The sequence below is a fragment of the Triplophysa dalaica genome, chromosome 14 (genome assembly GCF_015846415.1).
Source record: "Triplophysa dalaica isolate WHDGS20190420 chromosome 14, ASM1584641v1, whole genome shotgun sequence".
Lineage (NCBI taxonomy): Eukaryota > Metazoa > Chordata > Actinopteri > Cypriniformes > Nemacheilidae > Triplophysa > Triplophysa dalaica.
The window spans coordinates 4,468,562-4,495,551 of record NC_079555.1 but is presented as its reverse complement, the minus strand read 5'-3'; the positions used below and the strand labels follow the sequence as shown (position 1 = coordinate 4,495,551).

At 38.4% G+C, this 26,990-nt stretch overlaps 1 protein-coding gene and 1 long non-coding RNA gene across 4 annotated transcripts in view; one reads left to right on the top strand and one right to left on the bottom strand.

The window, feature by feature from the left end:
• Positions 1-18,700, top strand: part of tspan9a (tetraspanin 9a) — a 158,498-nt gene extending 139,798 nt beyond the window's left edge. For all 3 annotated transcript variants that reach the window (XM_056766017.1, XM_056766019.1, XM_056766016.1), the window contains 5 exons: positions 2,191-2,265; positions 10,314-10,415; positions 10,503-10,634; positions 12,322-12,405; positions 14,412-18,700. In XM_056766017.1, the coding sequence (XP_056621995.1) occupies positions 2,191-2,265; positions 10,314-10,415; positions 10,503-10,634; positions 12,322-12,405; positions 14,412-14,483 (465 nt within the window). In that variant the 3' untranslated portion in view covers positions 14,484-18,700. The remainder of the gene's footprint in view (positions 1-2,190; positions 2,266-10,313; positions 10,416-10,502; positions 10,635-12,321; positions 12,406-14,411) is intronic.
• LOC130435408 (uncharacterized) lies at positions 9,383-14,405 on the bottom strand. The gene is made up of 4 exons (XR_008908816.1): positions 14,047-14,405; positions 13,613-13,681; positions 10,275-10,357; positions 9,383-9,471 (listed from the first exon to the last, which is right to left on the bottom strand). It is a non-coding gene; the product is annotated as an uncharacterized LOC130435408 (long non-coding RNA).
• Positions 18,701-26,990: the final 8,290 nt, after the last annotated feature.

Below are 26,990 nucleotides of genomic sequence, written 5' to 3'. Positions count from 1 at the left end.
TACTATACATTGTAATATTAAAATATTATACATATTTTTGATCCCTTGGATAATTATTTAAAAAAAAAATTATAGTGCTATTCCTTATGTGTATCGATGCATAGGAGACATTTTATAATTACAAATATATTACGTATTTATGTTACAGATTTTTAAATATCATTTATTTATTTCTTATAGATACGCAAAATAATTTCAATGAATGTTATACTTTAATCTATGTGTTCTTATAAACACTTGTTACCGTTATAAATTATAATATAGGTCACACTTTATTTTAATGTCCAATTATCTGCATTAATAAACCATTATCTATGACTTTTGACTAAGTTAACAACTAATTTGCTAATTATTAATAGTTAGTAAGGAAGATCTTAGGTTTAGGTATTAGGTAGAATTAGGAAAGTAGAATATGGTTGAATATGTGCTTGATAAGTACTTATAAACAGTCAATATGCTAAAAATAGGTATCTAATAAGCAACTAGATAATAGTGAGAATTGGTCCCTATACTAAAGTGTTACCATCATTTATTATAAATAAGAGATGGATAGACCCAGCCACAGCCATCCAAAAAAATATTGGTTAATTTCTGATCAATCACTGCATTCTGCTCTCAGGTATTATATCATATCTGCTATTCTATTCAAATCAATGATGTCCCGAGCGTGCAATAGCGACGTTTCCTGCATCACTTTTCCCATATTAAACTCATTTCTCTCAATATCTCATGTCTGTTTGTTTATTTGGTAAGCCGTGTAATATGTAGGATAATGTGCATCCAGTCGGTCATTATCCCGACATAAACCCTGACGGGTTGATCAGGCATTTTCTCTTACTTTATAATGCATTATACATACAGACTTCAATACAACTGTTGCTCATTAGCCTCACGGCAAAATGAGTTTCCTTATTGCCCTCCAGGGTTTTAGTTTCAAACTTTATTCTTCCTTCGTCCGTTTTTACTTTCTCTTTGATTTCGCTCTCTATCTCGGTCCATCCCCGGCAATAATTTGGCTAATTGTTTTAGACACGGCTTAATTGAACACGGCTGTCGCTTCTCTGTCATTTATAGGAGTGAGTAATGCATCCATTACAACGTCATGTTGTTTTGTTGCAGAAAATAAACATTATAATTGAATGCATCGCTGTTTGCATATAGATCTGCGTTGTGCATACAAACATGCATTAGCAAATAATAAAAGAGCATCTTTGTTCGTGATTTAATTGGCAAAAGGGGACGCTTTTCTTTCCGTCTGAGTGAAATGAGAGACGTTTAGAGAATCTCATAACCCATTCAAACCCAGATTCATCATCACGCCTGAAAATCACTTCTTTTTAATGCCAATCTCTGATTCCTGTGGTTCTCTAAATGCCTGTTAGGTGGGATTGGTGTAGATTCAAATTGCCTGACCTTTAGAGCTATCTAGCCGTGCTGTATATAGCCGCTGTCGTCCGCTCTGATGGAGAGTAAGACATCACAGAAGGGTTTTAACGTCGTGGGGTTTGAGATCTAAGCAGTTGGGCCCCGTCTTCCAAGATCTGATGTGTAGCCTTCCTTCTCCAGAGATCAAAAAAGGAAACACTTTCAAAACCAAAGAGTTCCTCAAATCAGCTTCTTCAGCTCTGGCCTATTTATTTACTACATATGGCCGAACCAGCCTGTATAGGAAGTGACACGAGCTGGAGTATACACACCATCACTCAGCGGTCGTGCTCTCTCGCTCTCCTCTAATGATGGAAGGGAATTTGATAAACTTACAGAATTTTGTAAAGCTGTCAGCTGAAGTTCAATAAACAAGTGTCTGGATTGCTCTCAGATGGCCTGAATCTGCAGCTCAGATGGACTTTGACATAAACGGTCTTCAGACGACGACTGGAAAGTGTTTGCAGCGCTTGGCTGAATAATGTTGACTGGCTGACAGGCGCATGCTGGGTGGAAGGAAGTGTAAATATTTAGCCGAAGAAGTGAAATGGAATGAGATGAAGAGGACGAGTGTAGAAAGCAGAGATGATTCATTCAGACAGGCCTTTCCATCTCTCTCCCTCTTTCTCTCTCTCTCTCTTCCTTTCTGCAGATCTTCTATCTATCGCTGTATCTCTTTCTACCTCCTTCTCTCCTCTTCTCTCTCTCACGCTCGATCGGTGGATCGCATCACTTAATTTATTTTTGTGCATTTTTTTCTTCCAGTTCTTCATTGTGTTGCTTATCATTCTGCTGGCCGAGCTGATCTTACTCATTCTTTTCTTCGTCTACTCTGATAAGGTAAGTCCGTTCTTAAATTGTATACTTCACGAAAGATTTTGCATGCAAAAATTACTTTCTAATCTCTAGACAACTTCGTTTAACAGCCCTTGATATTAATCTTAAGAGAGGAGCTCCTCTTTGTTATCACTTTTCTTTAATGGCCAAGCACCACTTACATCTTCTACAGAAAAAATCGAAATCTTATTTAACAAATGAGGTCGATTATCGTCTCTAAACAGTGTAGTATTTTATTTGTATTCTATAGTTTAATGCAAATTTCCGCTGTTTGGTGTCAGTTTGATCCAGTTGCTCAATAGTGTCACGAGCCTCTTTAGGGAACAGCCTCCACTCTTGTATTTGGCTGTGGAGGTTAAGAGTTTTCATCACCCGGCGAGCACAGGAAGGTCAAAGGTCTCCCCACACAACCGGGATTGATCCAGCCAGTTGTCACCAAGTAATTGACACTTAGCTTTTCTCGCTCAATCCCTCCACCTGCCTCGGTGGTCAGACCTCCGCTCGCTCTTTCTCACGGCCTTCAGGCCGGAGCAGAGAACGGGAAATGATACTGTGCCGACTGGAATGTTTAAAACGGCTCAATCTGACCTTTTGACACCATGGAGATCCTGATAGATTACAAGCCACCAGGAACATTCAGAGGTCTTATTTCCTCTTTGATGAAGTCACAAGTCTCGCTAAACAGATGCACTGCATGGGTTCCTTTTCAAGGGCAAGCTTGTGTCAAAAGCGCTTTCCTTGAAGCACGTACGGCATAACGGATTTCTAGGTGGCTCATCGTTCACTTCGTGCACCACGTTCTCGGTGGAAACTAAAGTAATTCAGTTACACACAATCCATTTAGAGATTGGGATCTGCCTATCTCTAAGGTACGCAAACCGCCTGGCTGTCTTATCTGTGCATGTAACTCACACTTCACCGAAGAACACAAACAGAACCTGTGTCAAAATTAACAGAACTTTCTTAGAAACTTAAATCTAGTGCCTATACATACAGTATTCCTCAAGTACACTCAAGTTTGCGTCTTCGTATAAAGTGAGCCAGACTAAAAGTCAACCTAACTTGCATTAATCTTTAAGGATCCCTCGTAGACCCCCAGCCACGTATCGATGTTGTTTGCATGGCCAATATAAGATATCTCTCCGACCTTTAGCACAGAGGGATGAGGGAGATGCTTCAGACAGGATAGAGAAGGAGGATGAGATTTCTATCAACAGACTTCAGCATGTCTCTTTCATTCTCTGCCGTGTGAAGCGGGCAGCAGGGGTGCCGCCGCCGCTTCAGCCGTGCAGAATGACGTGAACGATCAGAGGAATCTTTAATTGACTCGCGTATTTGATCTCCGAATCAGAAAGCATTCATTATCACATCTGAGAAAAAAAGGCACGCTTGCATTGTATGAAAACAGGCTAGCCAAAAACATGCATTTGTATCGCCATCTCTGTTTGAAACTTCACATGCTTATCTTTTCTTTCAGACTGATATTTCATGCAAAAGGGTACGCAACAGCTCACATTATAAATCATTATTATAAGGTTACTGGGTTAAGAGACTTTCTAATTCTTTATGAACTGATTTTTGTTCAGATTCTTTATTTTTTTTTAAACCCAAACTTAAAAGATTTCAACTTTACTATTAAACTATTAAAAATGATCATATTTTATTTTAACATAATAAATTAAATGATACATGAAAATTTTAATTAATACATTTGTTATATATTTTATGAATATTTATAAACATTATTTATTATTCTAGATTGCTGCTCATTCTCAAACCTCACATCTCCATATTTTTTAATCATTTTTATTAGTCACCATTTATGTTTGGCACTGGGTTTTGCAAATATCTAACCAATAAAAAGTATTAAAAGGTATTGTTTTTTCCAAATATGACATCCAAGGTTTTGGAAGGAAAGCGATGATATGCGCCGACAACATAGTTTTGTGACAATGTCCTAACTATGCTTTATCTTCCGGGGCTTCTGTTAAGAAATCGATGGTAAATATTTTGCTTTGTACGAGGTAGAACTGTAATGCTTTCCAGTAGTTATAGCACGGTGCTAGCAAACCGATGTCACGTGTTTGATCCCAGGGGATTGCACATAGTCAGAAATAAATGTATAGTACCATGCAATGTGAGTGGCTTTGGATAAAAGCGTCCGCCACATGCATAAGGTAAATGTAAAGCTCCAATGTTATTGTTTGTATTATTTTGTGGCCCGTCTGGATTTCCTATCCAGCAAGGTTCTTCCCCGCAGGTGTGTTGGAGAAATAGAGGTGTGGCTGTGGATTTAAACACGGTGCTTTGCACATGCAGGACCCGCAGTGACTGCGGCAGATGGCAGGGGCCGGGCACCAGATTAGAGCATCCGTCTTTACACCCATGACCTCATTCCAAAGCGTGTGCTTCAGGACGCTGGCCAAATGAAGCTATATTAGCTTCTTTAAAAGGGGGAAACCACGGTAGAATTATAGGTCTTTTTTTACAGACAAATGAAAGCATTACCATCATACTGCACTTTGGCCTGTTGGACCATAGCTATGTTTCAATGCCTGGATGACTCAGGGTTTTTTTCTCCCCTCTAATGTTGTGCCATTACATGAGTAAAAGCGATACAATTAGGGATGTTATTCAATTCGAGTAGCGTGCTCATGTTCAGAAAATGGTTTTGGAACATCCTTGCTGTCCCCTTGTTGTGTCAAACATCCCTTGTTTTTATAAAAGTAAACTCTTAGTAGAGTTTTAAAAGGTCCCCAAACACATATCATAATTTAATAGTGGCACAACACACCGGTCCCCACGGGGTTCTCGTTATTTCTGATTTACGAGGCAATTCGGGAAAAGTAAAGCTTGCGCTTTCGTGCGGGCTGCTTGTTTATTTGTTCGTCGCTTTTGGCCGAAAGGCTAAATAAATGTACGTGCATTAAACAGATAAACAAAGCATCTGCCAGCATTAAATTATTTACGTCGGGCTTCGCAAATGACAGCATTAAGGGCCATTTGTCGCCCGGTGGGCTTAAGGTGGTGGGTGTGTGTTGCAGAGCAACTGATCAGGTGAGGCAGTCAGCCAGGGCTTCTCGGGCATCTGGGCCAACTTTCAAAGCACCTGACAGCATGACAGCATGGCCAGGCTTTCCTGTACTGATCCGAGAGTCTGGACCCTCATCTGGACTGGAAATTTCCATTCTGTGACAGAAGCTTGCATCAGAATTCTCTTATATGCGCTGATACAAAGTTCTGTTCTCTAATAGAAATGATTCGCATAAGCAAGAGAATCTTTCATCTTCCTGCTAAATTTCCTCCACACAAGTTTTTCGCATTCTCATACGGTGTCCCTTCCTGCAGACATTGTCTTTGCGGTCTATAATTCGCCGGAAACTTCTGGAGTTTGTTGTCAACATAGAGAGACTTGATGGACAGTGAAGAATTTCTGGTTTGACCTTATCGTCCTCCCTTTTTCTCTAGTTCGGTAAACACTAGACTTCAACACGCACACACAATGTGCTGACAAAACTCCACAAACTGAAGCCCTCAGGACAACGAAATGACAAACCTGTCCACACTCTGGAGACTCAAACACACACACATACACAAGACTAAAAGAAAAGCACACTTTTTTCCGCTTTATTGACATCTACTCCATCCTTCTGCCACCTCTCCCTAAGAATTATGGGTATAATGATGTCACCTATTAGATCTCACAGCTACCCTGAACTGTAGCGGACCCTCATATCAAACCCACCACATTCCCAAACAAGCACTAATGTCTTTACATTCGCAAGCGGCAGGAGAACATCTGACGCCGACGAGAAAAATGACTAGAAAACAAACACAGAGACCGCTAGGTCATTTCACACAAACCATATGCATACGCTAGCTGAAATTACTTTGGACCGCGCAATCTCACTCTGTATCCAAGTGGACGGAGATTATTTAGACAGAACCAGAGGCCAGGTATACAAACTCCTAATGAGCTATACATTAGCTTCAAACAACCGCAGGCCATGTGGAACATGTGCTTTCGGATATCTGGGGTCTGCATTTCACATGTTGGTCTGTAAGAGTACACTAAACTAAAGCATCATCGTTTTCCTGCTTTTTCCTCGATAGGTTTTTGCATTCGTGGTGCTTTCCTGTGCAATAATCTATAAATAATTCACGTTAATAAAGAATGTGCAGTCATGTGTGCTGTTCTACACCGGCTCAGATATCAGAGCGTGAATTATTCAGGTCATTTGGACCCAGTCTGATCATAAATTAAGAAAAGTTGATTCATGTCATGGAGTTGTTCATCCGTCCAACTAGTTCCTGCCCCTTCCTGTAATTACAGATACTACTTAGATGTAGATCGATAGTCTCAGCGTGATGTCCTGACATTCACACCAGCACGTTGCCAATGAACTCTGTGAATGTCTGGGAGAGGAACGCATTTATTATCTGCATAGCGTGATACTTATAACAGCATGTCTCATTTGCTCATCATGTGGCCCTGATGCTGAAAAAACACTATAAATCCATTACAAGTACCATTATTTGAACCATGTTTACCATTGAAACCATTATGTGGTGTGTTTGGGCTTTATTCCAGTAGGATTTAATGGCGTTCTATTGGTTGCTATTTGCCAGATAAGATGCCACCAATAGAACTAAACGCATTACCAGTAGACACCTACAGGGACCATTAGTTTCAATTAACACAAATGCAGTTCCTATTACGTATAACCATTAAATACATCAGAAATCCAATTTTATTCTGTAGGGAGTTGCAGGGTGGCAACACTAAAACCTCATAGTCCTTTAAGTTAGTTCAGTTGCTAGGGTGTCCTGGATGGTTGCTAACATATTTCAGTGGATTGCAAGCGTGCTCTGAATGTTTGCAGGGTGGTAGCTTCAAAGTCAAATGAGCCTAAGCCAGTGTGAAGGATTTTTTGGCAAGTGTGTTTTTTTTCAGCCGTTTTATGTTACTTATTCAAAAAAATATTATTTTCTTATTATGTTTCTGTCCTTAATAAACGTCTTAATTGTGTATTATTCATACCTATTGCACAAATACATTTTTGTTGTTGTTTTTATTAAATTATATTATAATATTATTAGATTACTTTTAGAAGTCAGTTTAAGCAAGAATCTCGATTCTTTAAATACTGTAAAGTGCACTCATCCATATTCCTAGTTCACCTTCAAAATGAAAATTCTGAAATCATCTACACGCCCTCGTTTTTTCAAAGCTGTATGACTTTCTTTCTTCTGCAGAACAAAAAAGAAGATATTTTGGAAAACATAACAGCAAAGCCCCACTCACTTCTATGATAAACAATGCAATTGAATGGGGGGCCGTTCACAACATTCTTCAAAATATCTTCTGTTGTGTTCTGTGGAAGAAAGTCATACAGGTTTGAAATGATGAGAGGGTGAGTAAATGACAACAGGATATTCATTTTGGAGGTGAACTACTCAAAAAGGAAGACTTATTGAAACTTGTAACATCCCTCCATTAAACATGCTATTTACTCGATAGCGTCAGAACAAGGTGAACAGAAAAGCGTGACTTTTTAAGGAACAACATGATTAGTCTGAGGCTGATTGTAATTGGACCGTGTGGGATACGGAAGTATCTTGTGCGAAGGTAATTGGTGCGCTTTTCTTTAGTGGTGAATGAAAAGTCATTACCAAACGGTACCAACCATCATGTGTTCCACATAGGAGCTGAATGAAGTGATGTCACGCTGTACCCTGATGGAGCCGAGAGTGTGTTTTCATGTATTCGCGTATAATAGGACTCGCTGTGCAGACGTTCTCAAGATGTTTCAGGAGAGGAAAGATGAATGATGCTTATTCATCTTTCATTTTATTCATTTCATTCTAAAATACCGTTACTCATACAGAACACAGCCGGCAAATATCTTGCTTTAAAGAGAGCACATGCCTGAGAGAGAGATGTATTCCTGCTCCCATCTTTTTATTATTGTGTCTTGACTTGATGATATCGATGGATTCATGCATCATTGGCTAAATTTATTTCATCAAGATATCTTTGAAAAGACTTTGGAAGAAGGACAGGCATCTCCAGCTGAGCTTTTGGAGCTGTCTAAAGTCACATTTTTCAGAGATAATTGACAGACTATCACAATTAGATTTTTAATGAATGATATTCTCAGCAGGAACATTTGCTTTGGTAAATGTTTTAAATACTAATGCTCGCATCCCAAACTCTATTTACTTTCGTGTTTATCCAGTACTATTTGTGCTGTGAATCTCAATGATGTGTCATGTCATCCTAAAGTTATTACCAGCGATTTTTACTATGCACAGCACAGATTTTAACATTTGGTGCCTCAAAAACCCATGCGAGATCTCTCTTCAAATTTGTAAAGCATTTGTTTAAATTTTAGTGCATGATTTTTTGCCATTTTCAGGATCGTCACATCCATAACGCTACATATTCCTCATAAATGGACACCAAAAACAAAATAACTATTTTATGTTCTATAAAGAGGCATCCCATCTCCATTCATGGGGTATTAATGCTTCAGGATTGTGCATTTTATTTTTTGTCGTCTCCAAAAAAACGCATCCTTTTTTTGTCACATCCATAACGCATGATTATTTCCCTTTTTTTAAATATATTTTTTTTCATAGACTGACATTTTTTTATCAACAAGGGATAAGTAAAATAAAAACAGATGCTTCAAAATAACCGTAACAAATTTATTCTCTAAGCATTTTTATGTCACGTCCATAACGCTGTAATGGCCCTTATGCTATTTTATATTATGATAATAACTATTAATAATATAAAATTATATATTTCAAATAAACATTTTTGCCATGTCACACCATAGGTCAAGCTTATGTACAGTATATTTGTGAACTACCCATATGCAATTTTCAGCTACAACAATAAAGTAACATTTTATAAAATGCTGGCGGAGAGACCCGTGATATCTTGGAGACATTGAGGCTGGTCTCTTTTGGCATTCTGAATAAAGCAACCGCTCAGCAAGTGTTTTAATAATCTAATAAATACAACAGCAAGAGGCAATACAAAGCATCAAGCTGCTGGCACAGATATTATCTCAATACATCTTATTCACATCTATGAGAGACCTTTTACTGAAAAATGTCTGAATTTCCTGGGTACGCTGTTTTCTTGTTCTTCTGAGCTGTGATGTTAATCCACTGTTTGTATATATCAGATCTCAATGTCTGTAATAAAACACACACATACACAGAGGGCACTGAATGGCTAATGTGTGATTGTATATCTCATTAAAACAGCCAGTGAAATATTCATCTAGCCCGGCCAAGAGGGAAATGATAGTGATTGTGGAGTGACATATCTGAGGATGTATCTTTAGCATCATTGACAGCGGTGTCTTAACGCTGTCGCCACTATGGCAGTCACTTAATGATGGTTAATTACTTTTATTTGGCAGGGTAGTCAACGGCCTGATGGTGGGTATTGATTTGATAAAAGAAGCCATAATTTCTTTATATTTAGGGAGGTGGGCAAGCGATAACTCTCTCTTAGTATTCACCTAGACTCTAGGGGGTTGTTCAACAAAAAAATTAAAATTGTCATCATTTATTCACCCTCACTTTGGTCAAAACATGTTTATGACTAAGTAAACTTTCAAGTAAACACAAAAGAAGATATTTTGAGAAATGTCTTGTGGGTTTCGTGTCCATTTAATGGAAGTCAATGGGGCAACCGCATCGCTCCCTATTTGTGCGCCTGCCGCATGTCTACAATTAAATGTGAATGGCCGCTCACTTTGCAGAAGTAAAATTATTTTACGCAATATTTTCAAAAAATGTCTAAATGTTTGGAAGTAGATTTTCTTTGACAAGGCTGTTGTTATATTATAGCAGTAACAGGGTCGGTGCTTCTGGTTATCAGCTGTGGGGATGTGTTTATTGACCGATGATGATACTGTCAAAATCTTGTGTGATTTATGGGCCAGGCTGAATTATTGGCTTATATCTCTGAAAATGTGTTATTTGTTTACCTGTGACTGATTCCCAACTGTTCGTCCTACCGTTCCCAGGTCAGTGAGAATGCCAAGCAGGATCTAAAGGATGGTCTTGCTCTCTACAACACAGACAACAACATTGGGCTGAGAAACGCCTGGAACATCATTCAAGCTGAGGTGCTTATGAAAACAATACAAACAGAAAAATACACTATCAGTGTATCATGGCAGTTCTTGAACTGTTGTTTTCTTTCTTTTTTTCAGTGGAAGTGTTGTGGAGTAACTGGGTTCACAGACTGGCATGAGGCTCTGAAAGAAAAGGTGGTGCCGGACCGCTGCTGTCAGGAACATTATCAGGAGTGTGGCCGCAATTCCACCACCATGTTTTGGACACGGGTAGGCGACTCGAGCACTTACAGCTAGGAAAATGTTGCTTTCATTCTAAAGCCTTCAATTTCCCTCCATGTGCAGTGAACTATATTGCGTTTTAAATGTATATAGTAATTCCTATATCTCAAAATGTTGCTCCTTCATTCATTAAAGAACATTTCTGAATGGAGACGGGATCAAAGGAAGACTGAAGACACTAATAGAGTGGATTTTTCTCTTCTGTCCTTGAACAGACTTGATAAATAATAGATGGAATACAGTAAAAGCTTTCATTTTAGGACAGTAGTGGAAACTTAAAGAACGTCTGTAAAGTGTGAAGCGAGAATCTGGGACTTTCAGTGTTCTCCCTTCATGAATAGAGTCACAGTTACCTTGACTTATGAGCATCTTTCCTTAATGCAAAAATTCAATGTTTTATTCAATTTCCAATTTGCAGTATTTTTCACTTCAGTTAAACAACTGGATCTTTGAACCACACTAAGACCCATTTGTAAAAATGGAGATAATATTCAAATTGCACAATATCAGTGTTTTTTTTACACTATTCAATCTCAACTGCTCAACCTCACTTACTAAACCAAACATCTTCGCTGATGTGCGTCTTGAAATAAAGCAAGAACTGTTTTATGCACTCAAACGTCCATCAAACTAAATGCGGACTTGTTGTTTTTTAGACATCATGTAGATGATAGACATTAGTCTTCTTTTGTGATAAATCATGTCACTGCTGTCTTCCTGAAACCTTGAATATCCATATTTTGTAGCCTTAAACCATTATTATAGGTCACCTTTTATGTTTGCTTGTGGATATCTAACAAATATGTTTATGTTTGCGGATATCTAACAAAAGTGTTAAGTAGAAGCGCTTGTCAACTTTGGCAGCACAGTATTTAATCTTTTAAAAGATTAAATACATTTTTTATTTAAAGATTTTTACATTTCCTGAAAAACAGCGAATTTGGACATCCGAGATTTCAAAATTACAGCGATGATATGTTAATTAAAAAAAAAGGTTAAACCACTTTTATTTAATGTCACCAAACATTTAAGCGGAGAATGGTACTCTTGTTTTGGTTGTTGAAACTTTTGGATGGATATTACGGACATGTCTTGGGAAGAAGGAAGGTTCCCCGCTACAAAAACAAGCACGTTGTAGATTGTTTATATTTTCTTTTAGGCACGGCCAACACAGCAGAAAACATTTATATTCAACTTAGCCTGAAACCACAAACTGTTTAAATGTTAAATTTATCTTCTTCCCCAGACGTTAAACAGTTAGCCAACAAAAGTGTCTTGAATTGCTTTAAATTCATGCAAACACAGGAATTAGTCACAAATTGTGACATGAGGCTGTTTGTATAGCTGTGTTGTTAAAATAAAGAAAACCACAGAAGAGTTTGCCGTGCCGGAAGCGTGCAGGTTTCAAAGGTATCGTATGGTTGTTGCAGTCGCAGCTAGAAATGGATTTCTTCACATGTGTGCCGCATATCGCTGAATGCCCTTTTTCGTGTTGAAAATGCAATCTGTGCAGCAGTCGCTCGTGCATGCGCTCGCAGACGCATTTCACTGCTGTTCGTTTTTAGCTCGTTTCCCTGGGTGTGAATTAGCAATTATTAAATTATACTGTAAATGCACCACAGTTTAGATTTATGCTTTTACCCAGAAGACAAATGACTGTTTTCATGTCTTACAGGGCTGTTACGAGAAGGTGGAAGAGTGGCTTGACGATAACAAGCATCTACTCGGAACAATCGGCATGTGTATCTTGGTTGTTCAGGTGAGAGTGTGTGTGCACATGTGTTTTCCCGTCACTCTGTGTGTCAAACTGACTATTGCTGAATACTGATGTACAGTATATGGAGTATGTGAGAAAGAACTTGAAAGAGAAAGAGAGAGGGGGAGTACGAAATGCTCACCAGGACTTGGTGATTCTTGAATGTGAAGAAGTGAAACAGTCTAGCATCATGTCTACCGCCAGTTCATTACAGCTTTATAAAAACATTTTCAATTATTAATCCCGTCAGGTCTAATAGACAGTTGGATATTAGAAGACGTGCCTGCTGAGGCGCTTTAAATCAACCTCAGACAGAAGAACTTTATGGAATGAGGCTAATTTATACAGAATGTGCGCTAGTCCAAAGTCTTATAACAGTCTCTTGACTTGTAAGTTACATTCTCAGGAGCAATAAACTGATGCTCAAAGCTCAGACGAATAAAAACAAGCTAACATTTGTATGTTATTTGAAAGCATGTCAGAACTTAACTGTTCGAATAAAGGAATAGTTCACCAAAAAATGAAAATTCGATCATCATTTACGCCGCCTCATGTCATTTCAAACTTGAATGACTTTCTTTTCTAAGTAGAAGATGTTTTGAAGAATGTTGGAAACCAAACACAAGTGTTAACCATTTACTTCTATTGTATGGACACAAAACCAATGCAAGTCAATGGGTACCGCCATTGATCGGTTACCGGCATTCTACATAATATCTTCTTTTGTGCCTTGTAAAAATTTTAAATCATACAGCTTTGGAAAAAAGTATTCTAATTTTTTTTGGCAAACTATTCCTTTATTGTTTAAAGACAGTTATACATTTGAAAAGTATGATTTTACAACTTCACTTTTTTTACATTACCATCAATGTCAATCAAGATAGTTTGTCTTCAAAATAAAAATTCTGCCATTATTTTCACACCCTCTTTTCAATTCAATCCTGTGTAACTTTTTTCTTCAGCAAAACCCCAAAGGAGATATTTAGAAAAACGTTGGTAACAGAAAACCGTTGGTCCACATTGACTTTGATTGGTTTTGTGTCCATACAATAGAAGTCAAAGGGGACCAATAGTTTTTGGTTACCAACATTTTTTTAAATATCGCAGGTTTAAAATGATAACAGGTAAATGAATTTTGAAGGTGAACTTTTTCTATATTTACTATGCAAAACAGTGGTAGAGATAAATAAATGTTGTAATAGAAGATTACCATATCCATGTATCACGGTGTTTACATGGGACTTCAGGGTGCTTCATCCATGACGAACCATCGTTGTACCTACCAAAAAAAATCCATGTAATACCACATTACTTTTGTTGTCAGCAACCATAACATTCTCATCTCAAGAACAAATGGATTGTAAATCTCTGTGCGTCAGTCGTATCTTGAGGCCAAGACCTCACCGGCGTCCTCGCAATAAAGTCTGAGACAACACATGCGTGATACCACTAAATCTTAAAGATGCAAGAGACTAAATCCACACATACACAGAGTACGTCACGTCTTTCTGCTCATGAAAGCTGTGACTGCACCTTTAAGATAATAACTGTGGAATGTGGACCACTGTTGTGCGTTTGATGTATCAGGATGGATCTAAAAATGAACTTCAAAGAGGCGGCATATTTACAGCGCATTTTGTTTACCTCCGTGACACTATAATCTACTTCCTCAGAAAATGATTTTGTCTGCCGATGGATCCTATTTTTCCTCCGGAATTGATATTTGGGAGCCTGTCTCCTGTGCTGCAAATGCCATGTGGCCAATCAGGAGGATTGCAGAAATAGTCCAATCGTATGGCTTTCTTTAAAAGAAAGATACTTTTTACATTAAAATCGTGTTTTCACTGTACCAAAGGAGGAAACACGGGCTGTGTTAACCAACCAATTCTTAACCCATTAAATTTCCCAGTGTTCCAATATGCGATGCGGTGCCCATTTTCCAGTCCATCTGTGTTGAGTGATATGTAGCATTTATCTCTTATTCATACATTTGAACGTTGTCATTCCAGCTCCTGGGCATGGCTTTTTCCATGACGCTCTTCCATCAGATTCACAGAAGCGGGAAGAAATACGACGCCTGACGAGGACGCCCCTCGAGGGAGGAGCCCTGGTGCATTATGGGAAAGACTCTGGAGGACCGCTCATGCATTTCCTCCTCTTGTATCTAACTTCCACCCCTGGCCGCCCGTTTCCCCATTAACTCCCGAGCTCCTCACACCATACCATCCTGTAAAGACCTCAGCCACGGTCACTCTCTCCTCTGCTCTTTCCCCCCTCCACTCATCTGCCAAAGAGACCCAGGGACAAAGAGGAACGAGAGGACCGTCATCCTTCCCATGAGGCCGCTTACTGACTTTGTCCCACCAACTCCTCTAGAACCTTCATTTTGTGCTTGAACTAACTATCGGTTGCAGAATGGAGACGAGGTCTGCGTGGCTTTACTAATACGTAAATCCCCCCCTGCCCTGCGAGGACGACGTGAGACTGGTAGTTCAGAAACTTTCAGGGTGTGATGAACTGAAAGGCATTGTCATCCTCCCTGTCTGCCGTGTTAATGACAAACAGCTTCTTTTTTAGCATGTTAGCAGTTTTTTACCAGACGGAGATCTTTGTCATTTTTGGTTTTCTTTTTACAAGTGACTTTTCCCCAATCCTGTCGATATCGTTTTTTCGACTGAGACACCGACTTGAGCGAGATACAGAAGAAACTCCAGGTGGCTTTGGATGGTCAGAGTTTGTGTGCGTTGTTTTTCCTTGTGTGTAAAGGTTTGTGATTGAGAATTTGAGAGGGCATTGAAAAGCGCCGAAGGATTGAGAACTATACAACCTAACGTCAGTATTATGAATAGAAAGTCACCTTATCCAGACTGTCAGGTTAACCAGGCTTCCAAGTACTGACGATACCTAATACCTGCAAAAATGTTGTCAACAAGTAAAAGGTCAGTTTTTATTAAGAGAAGCGGAGGAAGGAAAGTGTGCCAAGCATTTCAAAAGGGCAGATCTTTGTGAATTTGACCACCACAAATAAACATTAAGACAGAGCTTGGAACAGCATCTTTCCTCTTTTCAGAGCTAATGCATGTCATCGAAAGTCCCTTGCAGAGGTGTTCACTACAAAGTGCACGTGAGAATGAGCGACGGTCACCTTCACGTACAGCAGAGATGCTGCCTTTGAGTCAAAGGTTGGTTGTATTTATGAGAATTTCTTTTAAACGCTATTTGGTTTTTGCACAGGTTTCAATCGTGAACAGTTTTCCTTGAACATATTGTTGTCAAGCTTTCCAGAAATGACTCATTTAGCTGTTTATGAGCGGACATGCTTGCGCAACTGTATTTCCCAACATCCTTTGTTGACGACAGGAAAATGGAGGTCAAGATAAAAAAAAGCATCAATTATAGACCTAGTGCACCTATGCTCGTGGTATATTGTCTTAGTACTAAATAAAACTAAGCTGCTGTCATAAGAATGAACTTCCCATGAGGACCTGGAGGCAGAACATTAAACCTCAATTAATCACCAGAACTAATAAAAATATGAAATCAAACAATTTGATAAATTAGGACAAGCGCCGTCAAGCCATGAACCACGGAGTACAGAACAAAAATGATCGAACAACTTGTGTACGTTTGTGGAGCGCAATCCACCCCCCATAATTCATCGGAGAAAAACAGCCCGCTGCGTTTCTGTTTCCGCACACCTCAGCTTTATCGCCTCTGCTCTTCTTCGCCTTATTTTCTCTCTCCATCTGCTTTCTCTTCTCGAGCATCGGGCTAGAACGGTTTGTGTTCTCTAACATTCCTGCTGAATGAGGCGTTAATGCGTCTGTATCACATGCCCTGAGGGGACTTGCTTTAAGATGCGTCTTGATGAAGGAGTTTTGAAGCGAAAGTGTGTTTACCAGCCGACAGTTTGGAGGGTTTAAAATCATGTAGCTGTAGATCAGGGCGTGATGATGGCTGTTAGCGGCCAGTATAAGTGGGGTTATCTGATGGGCTCTCATCTAGACTGTCACTGAGACGCATGCCTTCTGTTTTAACCTTCTCTGTGTGTGTGTGTGTGTTTCATTTGAGTGTCAGAGAGACATAAAGGAGCTCTGGAGATAAGAGAAAAATAATAACAGCTCTCATCCTGTCAGGCACTAACTGTCACGCTATCTTTCGGCTTACTGTACTTTAGAAAAATAGCTGTGTATTAAGAAACAGTCGGGACCAGAAGCGACAGCTGCTTCTGATGGTTATCCTCTCTTGGTGGAGAGTAAAGAGTAAGTCGGGTTCTGGTGTGAATGAGTAAAGGAACTCTCTCACTGTATATTGCAGCTTTAAGAGACGCCTATAGTTATTACCAGATCAGAGAAGGTGAAATATTAGGAAAGAAACGGCACATATTGTCTCGCCCACATGCTGCCGGCAAGCACACAACAGTTCCAAATCTGTATACATGGTTTTATGTTAACGCAAGCGGAGATTTGTGACCCCCAACTTACCTTTCGGTGCACATTCACAAGCAATAGAGTGCCTGTAGATTTCTAATAACAATCATAAGAAACCAAGAAGAACTGGTTAAACTTGTCGCTCCAATATTTGGTATTTAGACTGCGATACCAAGCTCAACCGCTAGATGTCAATGTACCATACGGTTTGTTGTAATGCGAGCAAATACAAGACCCATTCAACAAATTGTTTATTTCATACAGTTTTTATACAGTAAAATAATAATACAAACTAATATGAACATAAATTAAATTATATAAAAATAGTTATATTATTAGACGCTAGCCAAACACGAACCGGAAGTTAACTGGGGGTCAGGCGCACGCGTCCAATGATGAAACGGTCTATACATTTCTTTCTTCTGATGAGCACAGAGAAAGATGTTTGGAAGAGTTCTTGTAACCAAACAGTTCTTGGCCGCCATCGACTAGCATGGGAAAAATTACTTAATAAATTTCTTCGTTCTGTTGAACAGAAAAGAAGATATTTCGAAGAATGTAGGTAAGCAAACAGTTCTGGGGCACTTTTGACCGCCGTTGTATTTTTTTGTACTGTGGGAGTCAATGGTGGCCAAGAACTGTTTGATTACAAGCATTCTTCCAAATATCCTTCTTATCAGAAAAAAGAAATGTATACAGATTTGGAACAACATACAGATGAGTAAATGATGACAGCATTTTATTTTGGATGAACTGTTTCTTTAAAGTCAACATCAAAGCAAATCTGATCCTATTTACTTTCTCAGTACAGGCAGAATTCGGCAGGGTTATACAATTGAAATGCATCATATTAGAGCAGTAAACAAGGTTGCGAATGCCGTTGCATGTTGACCTTAAGGATTCTGTTAAATGTGACCTTCAATTAGTCTTGAAAATTGATAAGCAAGAAGAAACAAAGCAGCCACAGTCAACATTATGAGCATCAGTAATGGAAATGTGTTTGTGTTAAACCTGGCAGTCTGGCTTCAAACCAATTTCCTTTGAAGAACACCGTGGAGTTAACTAAGGTTTTTTAACGCTTTTATCAAACTGAATCACTGAACTCAGACTGCAAAATGAAATTTGTGAACTATGTTGACATGAAAGCTTTCCAAGGTCAGGCGCTGTTTAACAGTTTGGAACTGTTTGTTTGGTCCTCGCTCCTATGTTTTTAATTTTGTAAAGATTTCTCTTTAAAAAAATTCAAAATCACTCGCACTATTTACCCACGTGAAAACCCACTTTCCTTTCATCCGTTCGAGCTGTTATTGACTTCCACCATGTGAACCTGAATTTGTCAGATGCTTTAAACGAACAGCAGATAAAGTGTACAATGACACAATGATGAAAAACAACCATCGATGGGTTGAGGGTAGCGCTTTTATTATGTTTTATTATTTTTCCCCATGTTTTTGCACTGTGTCAAGCTTAATGCATGTAAACAATGTTACTACAAATCATCTCATGACTGTACCATAGGGCATACTGTTTCTGTTGTGTAACATGAATAGAGCGGTTTGGTGTATCTATTTTTACCTGTTTTAATGTGTTCGTCAAATTTCTAAAGGTGCGAGGGTAATTGCCTAAATGATAAATGCCTGTTTTTTCACTCAAGGGTTGTGATGTCTTTCTTTTTTGTACATTTTTCATGGTTCGAAGTTGTCATTTTTAGTTTGTCAGATGTTTTGTTAGAATAAGGCTATTTTAAGCCTTGTTTTTTCTATTAGAAAACCTTTCATTTCTTTTCTTTTTTACTGTCCTAATGTCCTTAAATCTGTTGGTTTTTCCCAATGGAACCGGCAAATGCAGTTAATATTTATCATACAGTACATCACATGCACATTTAAATTCACGTCATAGTTTCTAACAACACAATTCAGACTTCTTTATTTGAAGTTGATTATTAATGCATTATCTACAGCTAAGCCCATTTTCTGAAAGGTATTTTCTCTTCTGTCCTATTGATGTTGTCCCAGATCATAATGGAAAAATCTCCAGAACATCACAATGCTTGCACATCTATTTTATCTGATTATATTGTGTGATATCATTTTGTACCCATTTATTGTCCTTTAATTTTACATACTTCAGTTGTTTAATAGTTATTTTTTGTACCTGTTCGTTCAAGAACTTAAGTTGTGGGTCTGAATTCTGATATTTTATTTTTGACGGTGTTGCGTGAAAATTGTGAGGGAAGCTTTTTAATTGGCTGATCTGAGTGACCACATCAACGAACTGAATTTTCTTTTACGAACAGACACTGCCATAAAACGCTTTAGGAATTTGGATTGCTTGGGGATAGAAAGGGATCTAAAAAGTAACCGATTTCTGTCATCTCTGTCCTATCGATATTTTTGTACTGCCATCTTAACCACCACCAGTAAGCTGCATATACAAGCTGTTAAAATATGCTCTTGAGTGACGTGTTTTACTGTAGTGTCCTGGTGAGTGGCGGTTATCGGATATCTTGTCAACCCAGATTTGTCCTGTGGAGTATTTTGCTACATGTAAAGCACTATAAATATATTAGGTGGTGCACTAAAATTACATTCTTTAAATCCTACTATTTTTTAAATAAAGGAAAGTGTGTTGCCAAACTCCCTGTCAACGTTTCTTATCATTTTTGATACAAGCTACATAAGATGTTTAAGAAGAAATGCTTAAGAACTATGACAAAGTGTATATATAGCAGTTCACTGTATATAGTAGCCATATAATAAAATATGATCTTTTTCAGATTTAAAGGGACAGTTCACCCAAAAACCATAATTCTGTCATCATTTACTCACCATCGGGTTGTTCCAAATCTGTCTATATTTCTTTGTTCTGAAACACAAAGGAATATATTTGAAAGAATGCTTGTGACCAAACAGTTCTCACCATAGTGGCAGTCAAAAGTGCCCAAGAACGGTTTGCTTTCTCACATTCTTCAAAATATCTTCTTTTGTGTTCAACAGAACAAATACATATATAAAGCAATTTTTCCTACTATGGCAGTAAATAGTGGCCAAGAACTGTTTGGTTACAAGCATTCTTCCAAATATCTTTCTCTGTGTTCATCAGAACAAAGAAATGTATACAGAACAACTTGAGGGTGACTAAATGATGACAGAATTTTCATGTTGGAGCTTCAGATAATATGGAAGATAGTATGCAGTTTTAAATTCAATTTATGAAATGTTTTGATATCTTGAATCACGTAAACACTCAGTTTACATTGTAAACACTGTACAATACAGATTTAAAGAATGATAACAAAGCTATACCATGTCACAACTTGTATATTAAAGCCTTCCTGAAGTTGACCAAAAACAATCATTGTGCAGAATGTTTTGTTTCATGGCTATACAATAACATAAGGTCAATCTTCATGAGCCCTGCTATGGTCAGATCAATAGTGTATATTTTCAAAACTACATATAGATAGTTTATACACTGAATCCATATTGAGGACACAGGTTGCATCCTGCATATGAGAGGGCGGAAGCAAACAAATCGATTACTTTGTTCTCATGTAAAACACTCGGAGGGATCTACTTCCTGCAAATTCAGAGGAAGTCTTTTTAGGGTCTGCATTTAACCTGTGAGTTGACCCCATTAATTGTCTCTTCTGAATGACATTTATATACAATACAGCTTCCGATAGGAAAAGGCTGCTAGACAACTATAGGATACCTCCTGAAACTGCAGTTTGGTGATGGGTCATTTATATTTAGAACTCCATTCCAGCAGAAGAGCAATCGCGGTGCCCTGCTTTCATGGTCCTTGATCTACCGAGAGTCTTGCAACAGCAGCGCAGCAAATGAAGTCATCGCTTTGAACCGGAGAGAGAGCAGGTGACAGTCTGATATGAGGTATCACATTCTCATACTGCAGAGAATCTGTCTGCCATCACCTTTCGCCTACTTAACCCTTACAGAAAATTACATTCTTTAGATTTCGAAGCGATTGTTTGCATATTAAAAAATAGAAAATATTTGATATTGCAATTTTTTATAAAGCATCATATTCACAATCATTCTGTACAACAGCACTCGTGTGATCCTCACAAAAGACGTTTACTAATCACACACTTAAATACTTCATTTTATGTCCTTTGTACGTAAGGCTATTTTGACTTATGCTGATAATAAGTCTAGGTATATTTCAGCTAGTATATATACAAAGTATAAAGGCCATTGCACATTGAATATGCATCTGTCATAAAAATTCGGGCTGGGTTCGATTTTCTGCTTTTTTTGCAACCGTATTATCATTTTGAGAGGCGTTTTGACAATTCAGAGACAACGTATAATCGAGCGCCAATACGAAAAAGTATGAATGTGCAAAGATCTTAACAACTAAACTTGAATATATATAAAGTTAAAGGACTTAACTAGCGTGTACTTCACAGTGCACTTTCATACACTTTAAAACATTTTAGATAACTTTTTGGGGGAGTATTCTCTGTCAAAATAGACCGGCAGGTGAGCCTTAACCGGACAGAAACGGTTTCTTTTGTCATTTCCTGTTCTTCTTTAGCTTTTTATTCTGGCTTAGTGAAGCACACCAACTCCAAATGGGTTTTTGGGGAAACTAAATCTTTTTGGCCGGCTTTGAGATGAATAAAACATAAGCGCGTTTAATTTAGTCTTTTACCAGACTAGCTGTTGTAATTTTGTTGCAACTGTAATGTTTTCCTTTCACATCTGTCACTGATCAACAACTCTTGTTTTCAAATCACTCCATTTGCATACAATTTGGAAGGAATTTTATAACTATGTAAAGAGTCAAAACATCTCTCTGTAAACCCAACTGCATATGATGCTGCAGATGGTCTGAATCTCAGAAGAAATGCACAATCAAAACAAAAGCATCGGTGCTATTCATACTGTTTGTATTGTATATGTTATGAGTGCTGTGTGTTTATGATACAATCTGCCTTATTCAAGTGCAAAATGCATTTCCAGATATTTTAATTACATCGTGTTAGGAACAGTGCACATGTGGGGCAGCTGTGGAAACAAAATTTACATACAGAAAAATTCTATAATCTGAAGGGAGGAATTGTTTTATCTTCATCCGCAGTGGCAGATTCATTTTAATCTTTCACGTTTTCACAATTTCTCAAAGTTCTGAATTGAAATATCAATTATTACCAATAACCATCATTTACTTTCAATTTCGGCAATGCCATCAACTTCCATTTTACCAAACAATATCAGTGTCGGTGAACGGCTCTTTTTTGGAGCATATGGGACTATCAGCTAAAACTGAACAGTTTTATAAATCTTTAGGAACAAAAATCTGGCCAAAAAATAACTGTTATACAGTTAAGTTTCACAGTTTTGATAGCTGTAAAAGCGGTCCTGATATACGTTGTGTGTTATCAGCAATTATTGTCATTGTGGAGAGTTGCAATGTGTTGTGCTGGGAATGTGACAGCATGACTCACAATCATGGCAACAGACTACTGCCAAATCACATTCAACTAATGTTTATTCACTGCAGACGGCCCTTTGACCCCAATGCAACAGCATAGTCTATTAGTTTGTTGTAGCCTCATTGGACTGCTGTGCTGGGTTTTACAGATATGCACACAGCAATGTAATATGTGTAGTAGCTGTTTTTCACTCGGACTCAAACAAGCAATTAAACATTCATCAGATTACTTTTGTCAATTTTAAATGCAATCCAAGTATGTAAATAAATGTTTAAGGTCATACTGCAGAACAGCGAGCTGATGATTGAAACCCTTTTATCAGGGCTGTAATGGAAGTTCAATGGTGTAATGTTGTTGCACTCAAACACACAAAAACTTGAAAATGTTTTGTCTGATGGAAAAAATGGCATCAGCAATGCATTTGAATTTGCTATTGCGGGTTGAGCACTCTAATGTAAACTTCAAAGTAACCATCATGTAATCACAGTTAAATGTAATGTGACATTTTTAAGTATTCTTACTTTCTTGGTGCTGAAATTATTTTTCAGCCATATGGTGCGAATACGTGTTTTTCTGTGACTTTGGTGTGTTATAAGCTGCCCATGCATGTATTAGACACGTACAATCGCAAAAATTAAAGTGGCGGAACAAAAGATGCAATCTATCTAAAAGCAAATGCTCATCTTGACCTTCCTGAAACGCCTCATGTAACCGAACCCCCACAAATCTACGTCAGTTCGTGGTCTGACTTGACTAAGACCGCCCAAATGTATACGCAAGTAAGGTGGGTGTACCTGTCTGTACAATGCTTTGGGACCTGATGTTTCAAATATGGTAAGAGGCGTTACATTTCCGTCACACGCTTGCAGTATTCGACCAATCATACGCACTGGTTAACTGGCCAATCGTAGCACACCTCGCTTTTCAGAGATACAAACATGCACGGTATGTTGAAAATACAGCGTTTTTTAACCTTAAATCGTGTATACACATGGCATTACATCTAAAACAAACGATAAATATTTCTTTTAGAAGTATCATATGACCCTTTAAGTTATGATTTTTACCAAATAGATATGCATACTTTATGGGAGACAGGTACTAGTTATCACACAGAAATCAGAATAGTTATAATTGTATTATTAGTAGACTGTTTCCTTTTGCATTTTTCAGTTTTACCTTTCGTGCTTTAACATTGTTCTGCTATTTTAAGTTTGCATTGTAATAATTCACACATGAACAGGTTACTGTTATTCAAGACAGGTAGCTACAAATGCAAATGTTTGTTCCACGGTATAAATGTAAAAAAGCTTTAAGAGCCAAGACTTTGAACCTATCCCGATAAATATTCATAAGTGTGACAGCACTGGCAATTTTCTCCAACGAATAAAAATCTGATCATTTGAAGAGATATTTAAATAGCAGTCAATGCCCTTTTTGCTGTTATCACTTTGATTGTGATAACTGTGGTCATTTTCATAACCTCTTCCTTTCCAGATCTTTAGCCTTACCCTGGTATTTGTCGTCCAAATGGCTATGGCAGTCTTGGGCTTCTTCTATTCTGAGCAGGCGTGCATTCCCTTCAAAACTATAAATGTATAAACTATTTTAGTGCTCTACAGGCCTGACACATGATATGGGCTATCACATGAACTATATTTCATTGTTATGACTTTGCCACACTGACGATTGTTAAAAGTAATAGTATCATTAGGCTAGAGTTGGGTTGAGGCTGAACTCTTTAATGAAAGTCATCATTTCTAAAGGCAAAATCTTGGAATAATTCGTCAATTTAAGAACAACCCACCATACACCCATTTACTCGGTAAACTGTTCATCTTTCCCGTAATTTCACAATAGAGCTCCCCTGATAACGACCGTTACCTCATTCTGTAAATGAATTCTTAAAGTTCTGCAGTCCACCGCGAGCAGGTCCCATTGAGTCAGTTACCTCACCAGCAGACTGTCAGAGCAAAATCGGTTAAACAGGGCAGTTTAATAACGTCACTTCATGCATCTTTGCTACTTAATGATTAAAGAGCTTCGCCACATCAAAGTGGAACTAAATGTTACGTTCCGAAAGAGCCGTTCTACGAGGCTTCCTCCTAATGACATTCAGAGGTGCTCAAACATGCCAAAGTTAGAGGAACCGACAGGGGAAAAGGAGAGAACCCAAGGGAACTCCAAGAGCTAATTACCACACTAAAGCATATGTTATTAGAGCCGCCATATTGAATTAGAGCCGTCCAACACTCTCCCGTAAGACAATTACATATGCATATAGAACCCAGATGTCAGCGCTGGATTTTAGGTGTATGTAAATACTTTCTGCTGGACCGTTTGAAGTGTCAGGCCACGAACCCTTTTCACAGACACGTGATGCTTTCGGGAAATTCGTGGAAAAAGCCATTGTGCATTATCGAGATGACCTAGACCTTCGAAAGCAAATGGATTACATACAAAACAAGGTAAGGGTGCTATTTTACGTCAGACAAACATACAATTCTATGTCTGCCATAAGAAGCAGAGCATTGCATTTCTAGCATCATTTACTTCAGGTGGCTTCTCTTTTTTGTAGTCATTCAAATATTATAATAAATTATTAAAAGTGAATGTATAATAATGTCTAAAATAATGTCTCTTTTCCTCTGTGGTTATGATGTTTAACACATGCAGGATTCAGTTAGTGTTCTAGTACGGGTACGGTGAAGTATTCTCCGCTGCCTCTCCAGATGTTCTGCCTTCCTTTGTGTCCTACTCACAATAAGAATTCTCACGGGTCCAGCAGACGGAACGTGAATATGTGGTTCGTGAGACGGAGTCTAAAAATATTTTCTCTCGCTTTCTTTCTTGCTGCTCATGCAGTTTGAATGCTGTGGCCGGAAGAACCACATGGACTGGTCCTGAAATCAATACTTCAACACCCAGTCCAGCGTTTCTCCTGCTGCACACCTAGTGTGGAGAGGTGAGGGTTGAAACACATAACACAAATGCAATGCAATGCTGGGATATGAGATATTTAAATATGGGTATGAGGTTTGCTGCGAGACAATCATATTGTTCAATCTTTTAGCAGTCTGAGGATTGAAATTGCATTTTGCTTTCCAGATATTCATCCACTTTTGGTTAAACTGAATGTTTTTCATTTAAACACAGACTAAGACTAAAGCATATACACAATATTTTATATCCAAGTTATACCATATGGCAGGACTGCCAACTCTCACACATTTTTCTGTGGTTGTGTAATAACATTTCTCAAATAAATGCCTAAAAGCCTATCTGTATAGGGAGCCGCAGAGATGATGTTTTTGTAAGCCAACCCGAAAGTTAGCGCTGCAGTGGTTCCCTCGACCGACAGACTATGCATTTTTCAAATATTAAATTACACGTTATCAAGATAATCTTTACCAATGAACACAACATTTGTTACTTTTGAAGCCGAAGGAATACAATTGGCAGAAGTAAAAAGCTAACACGATGCTATAAACAGAATACACTTAGGTCGCTGTATATCAACATCACCACAACTCTTTCAAACTTTATCAAAAATGTGTTCCCTGGTAACATTTACATTTAGTCATTTAGCAGACGCTTTTATCCAAAGCGACTTACAAGTGGGGTAGATAATGGAAGCAATTAGGACAGCATAAGTACAACAAAAGCATAAGTGCAATCAAAAAGAAGACTAGTCTCATATAGCCTAACACAGTATACGGAACCATTCATTCATACATTTTTTTTTTTTTTTTTTTGAGTAGAGAAGAAAAGAGTCAGATGTTGGCGGAAGAGATGTGTTTTCAGGCGTTTCTTAAAGATCGCTACAGAATCTGCAGATTTTGTAGAAGTGGCAGATCATTCCACATAGGTGGAACAGATCCGGAGAAGGTGCGCGAGAGAGATTTTTTACCTTTATGGGATGGCACCACAAGACGTCGTTCGTTTGCAGAGTGTAGGGATCTGGCGGGTACATATGTCCGCATTAGCGATTTAAGATAAGGTGGTGCCGAACCAGTAGTGGTCTTGTAGGCCAGGAGCAGAGTCTTGAATTTGATGCGAGCGACTACGGGAAGCCAATGTAGCTTAATGAGTAGAGGAGTGACGTGTGCTCTCTTTGGTTCATTTGGTTCATGGTAAGTAATTACTCCGTGAATGAATCCGCATCTACGTTTGAAAAGATATTGTTTATATGCTTTATATGCGCGATGACGTCTTACGTTCCCGCCAAAGGAAGAATTCGCTTTTAGAAACTTAAGGCTTTATAAATGTGTGTTTTATGTCATAGAATAAAACGTGAAAATATTTAGAGCTTTTGTTTACCACAGACCTCCTTTCGGTCGATTTACAAAAAACTCATTCAAAGAACCGATAGATTTCGGAGCGATGGAACCGGAAGTCCAAAAATACTAACTCGCTTCTGGGGTTTTATTACAAAAAAATATGTCATTTTTGCGGCTCCCTATTTTGGTGCTGCAACATTTGATTCCTCAGCAATCTAGCAGTGGACCTCAATGTTAAAATAAGGTGGTCATTGACACATCAAATGCAAGGCGGCGGGAGATTGTGGTGACCAATCAAATCGAAGAAGATAGTAAAGGTTCGAGTGCAACTTAAGACGTTAGTGGCTAAACATTCAAGATAGAGAATGTGAAGGTGATGTCACGCCCTATGTTGCAGGCGCCGCCATCTTGTGAGGA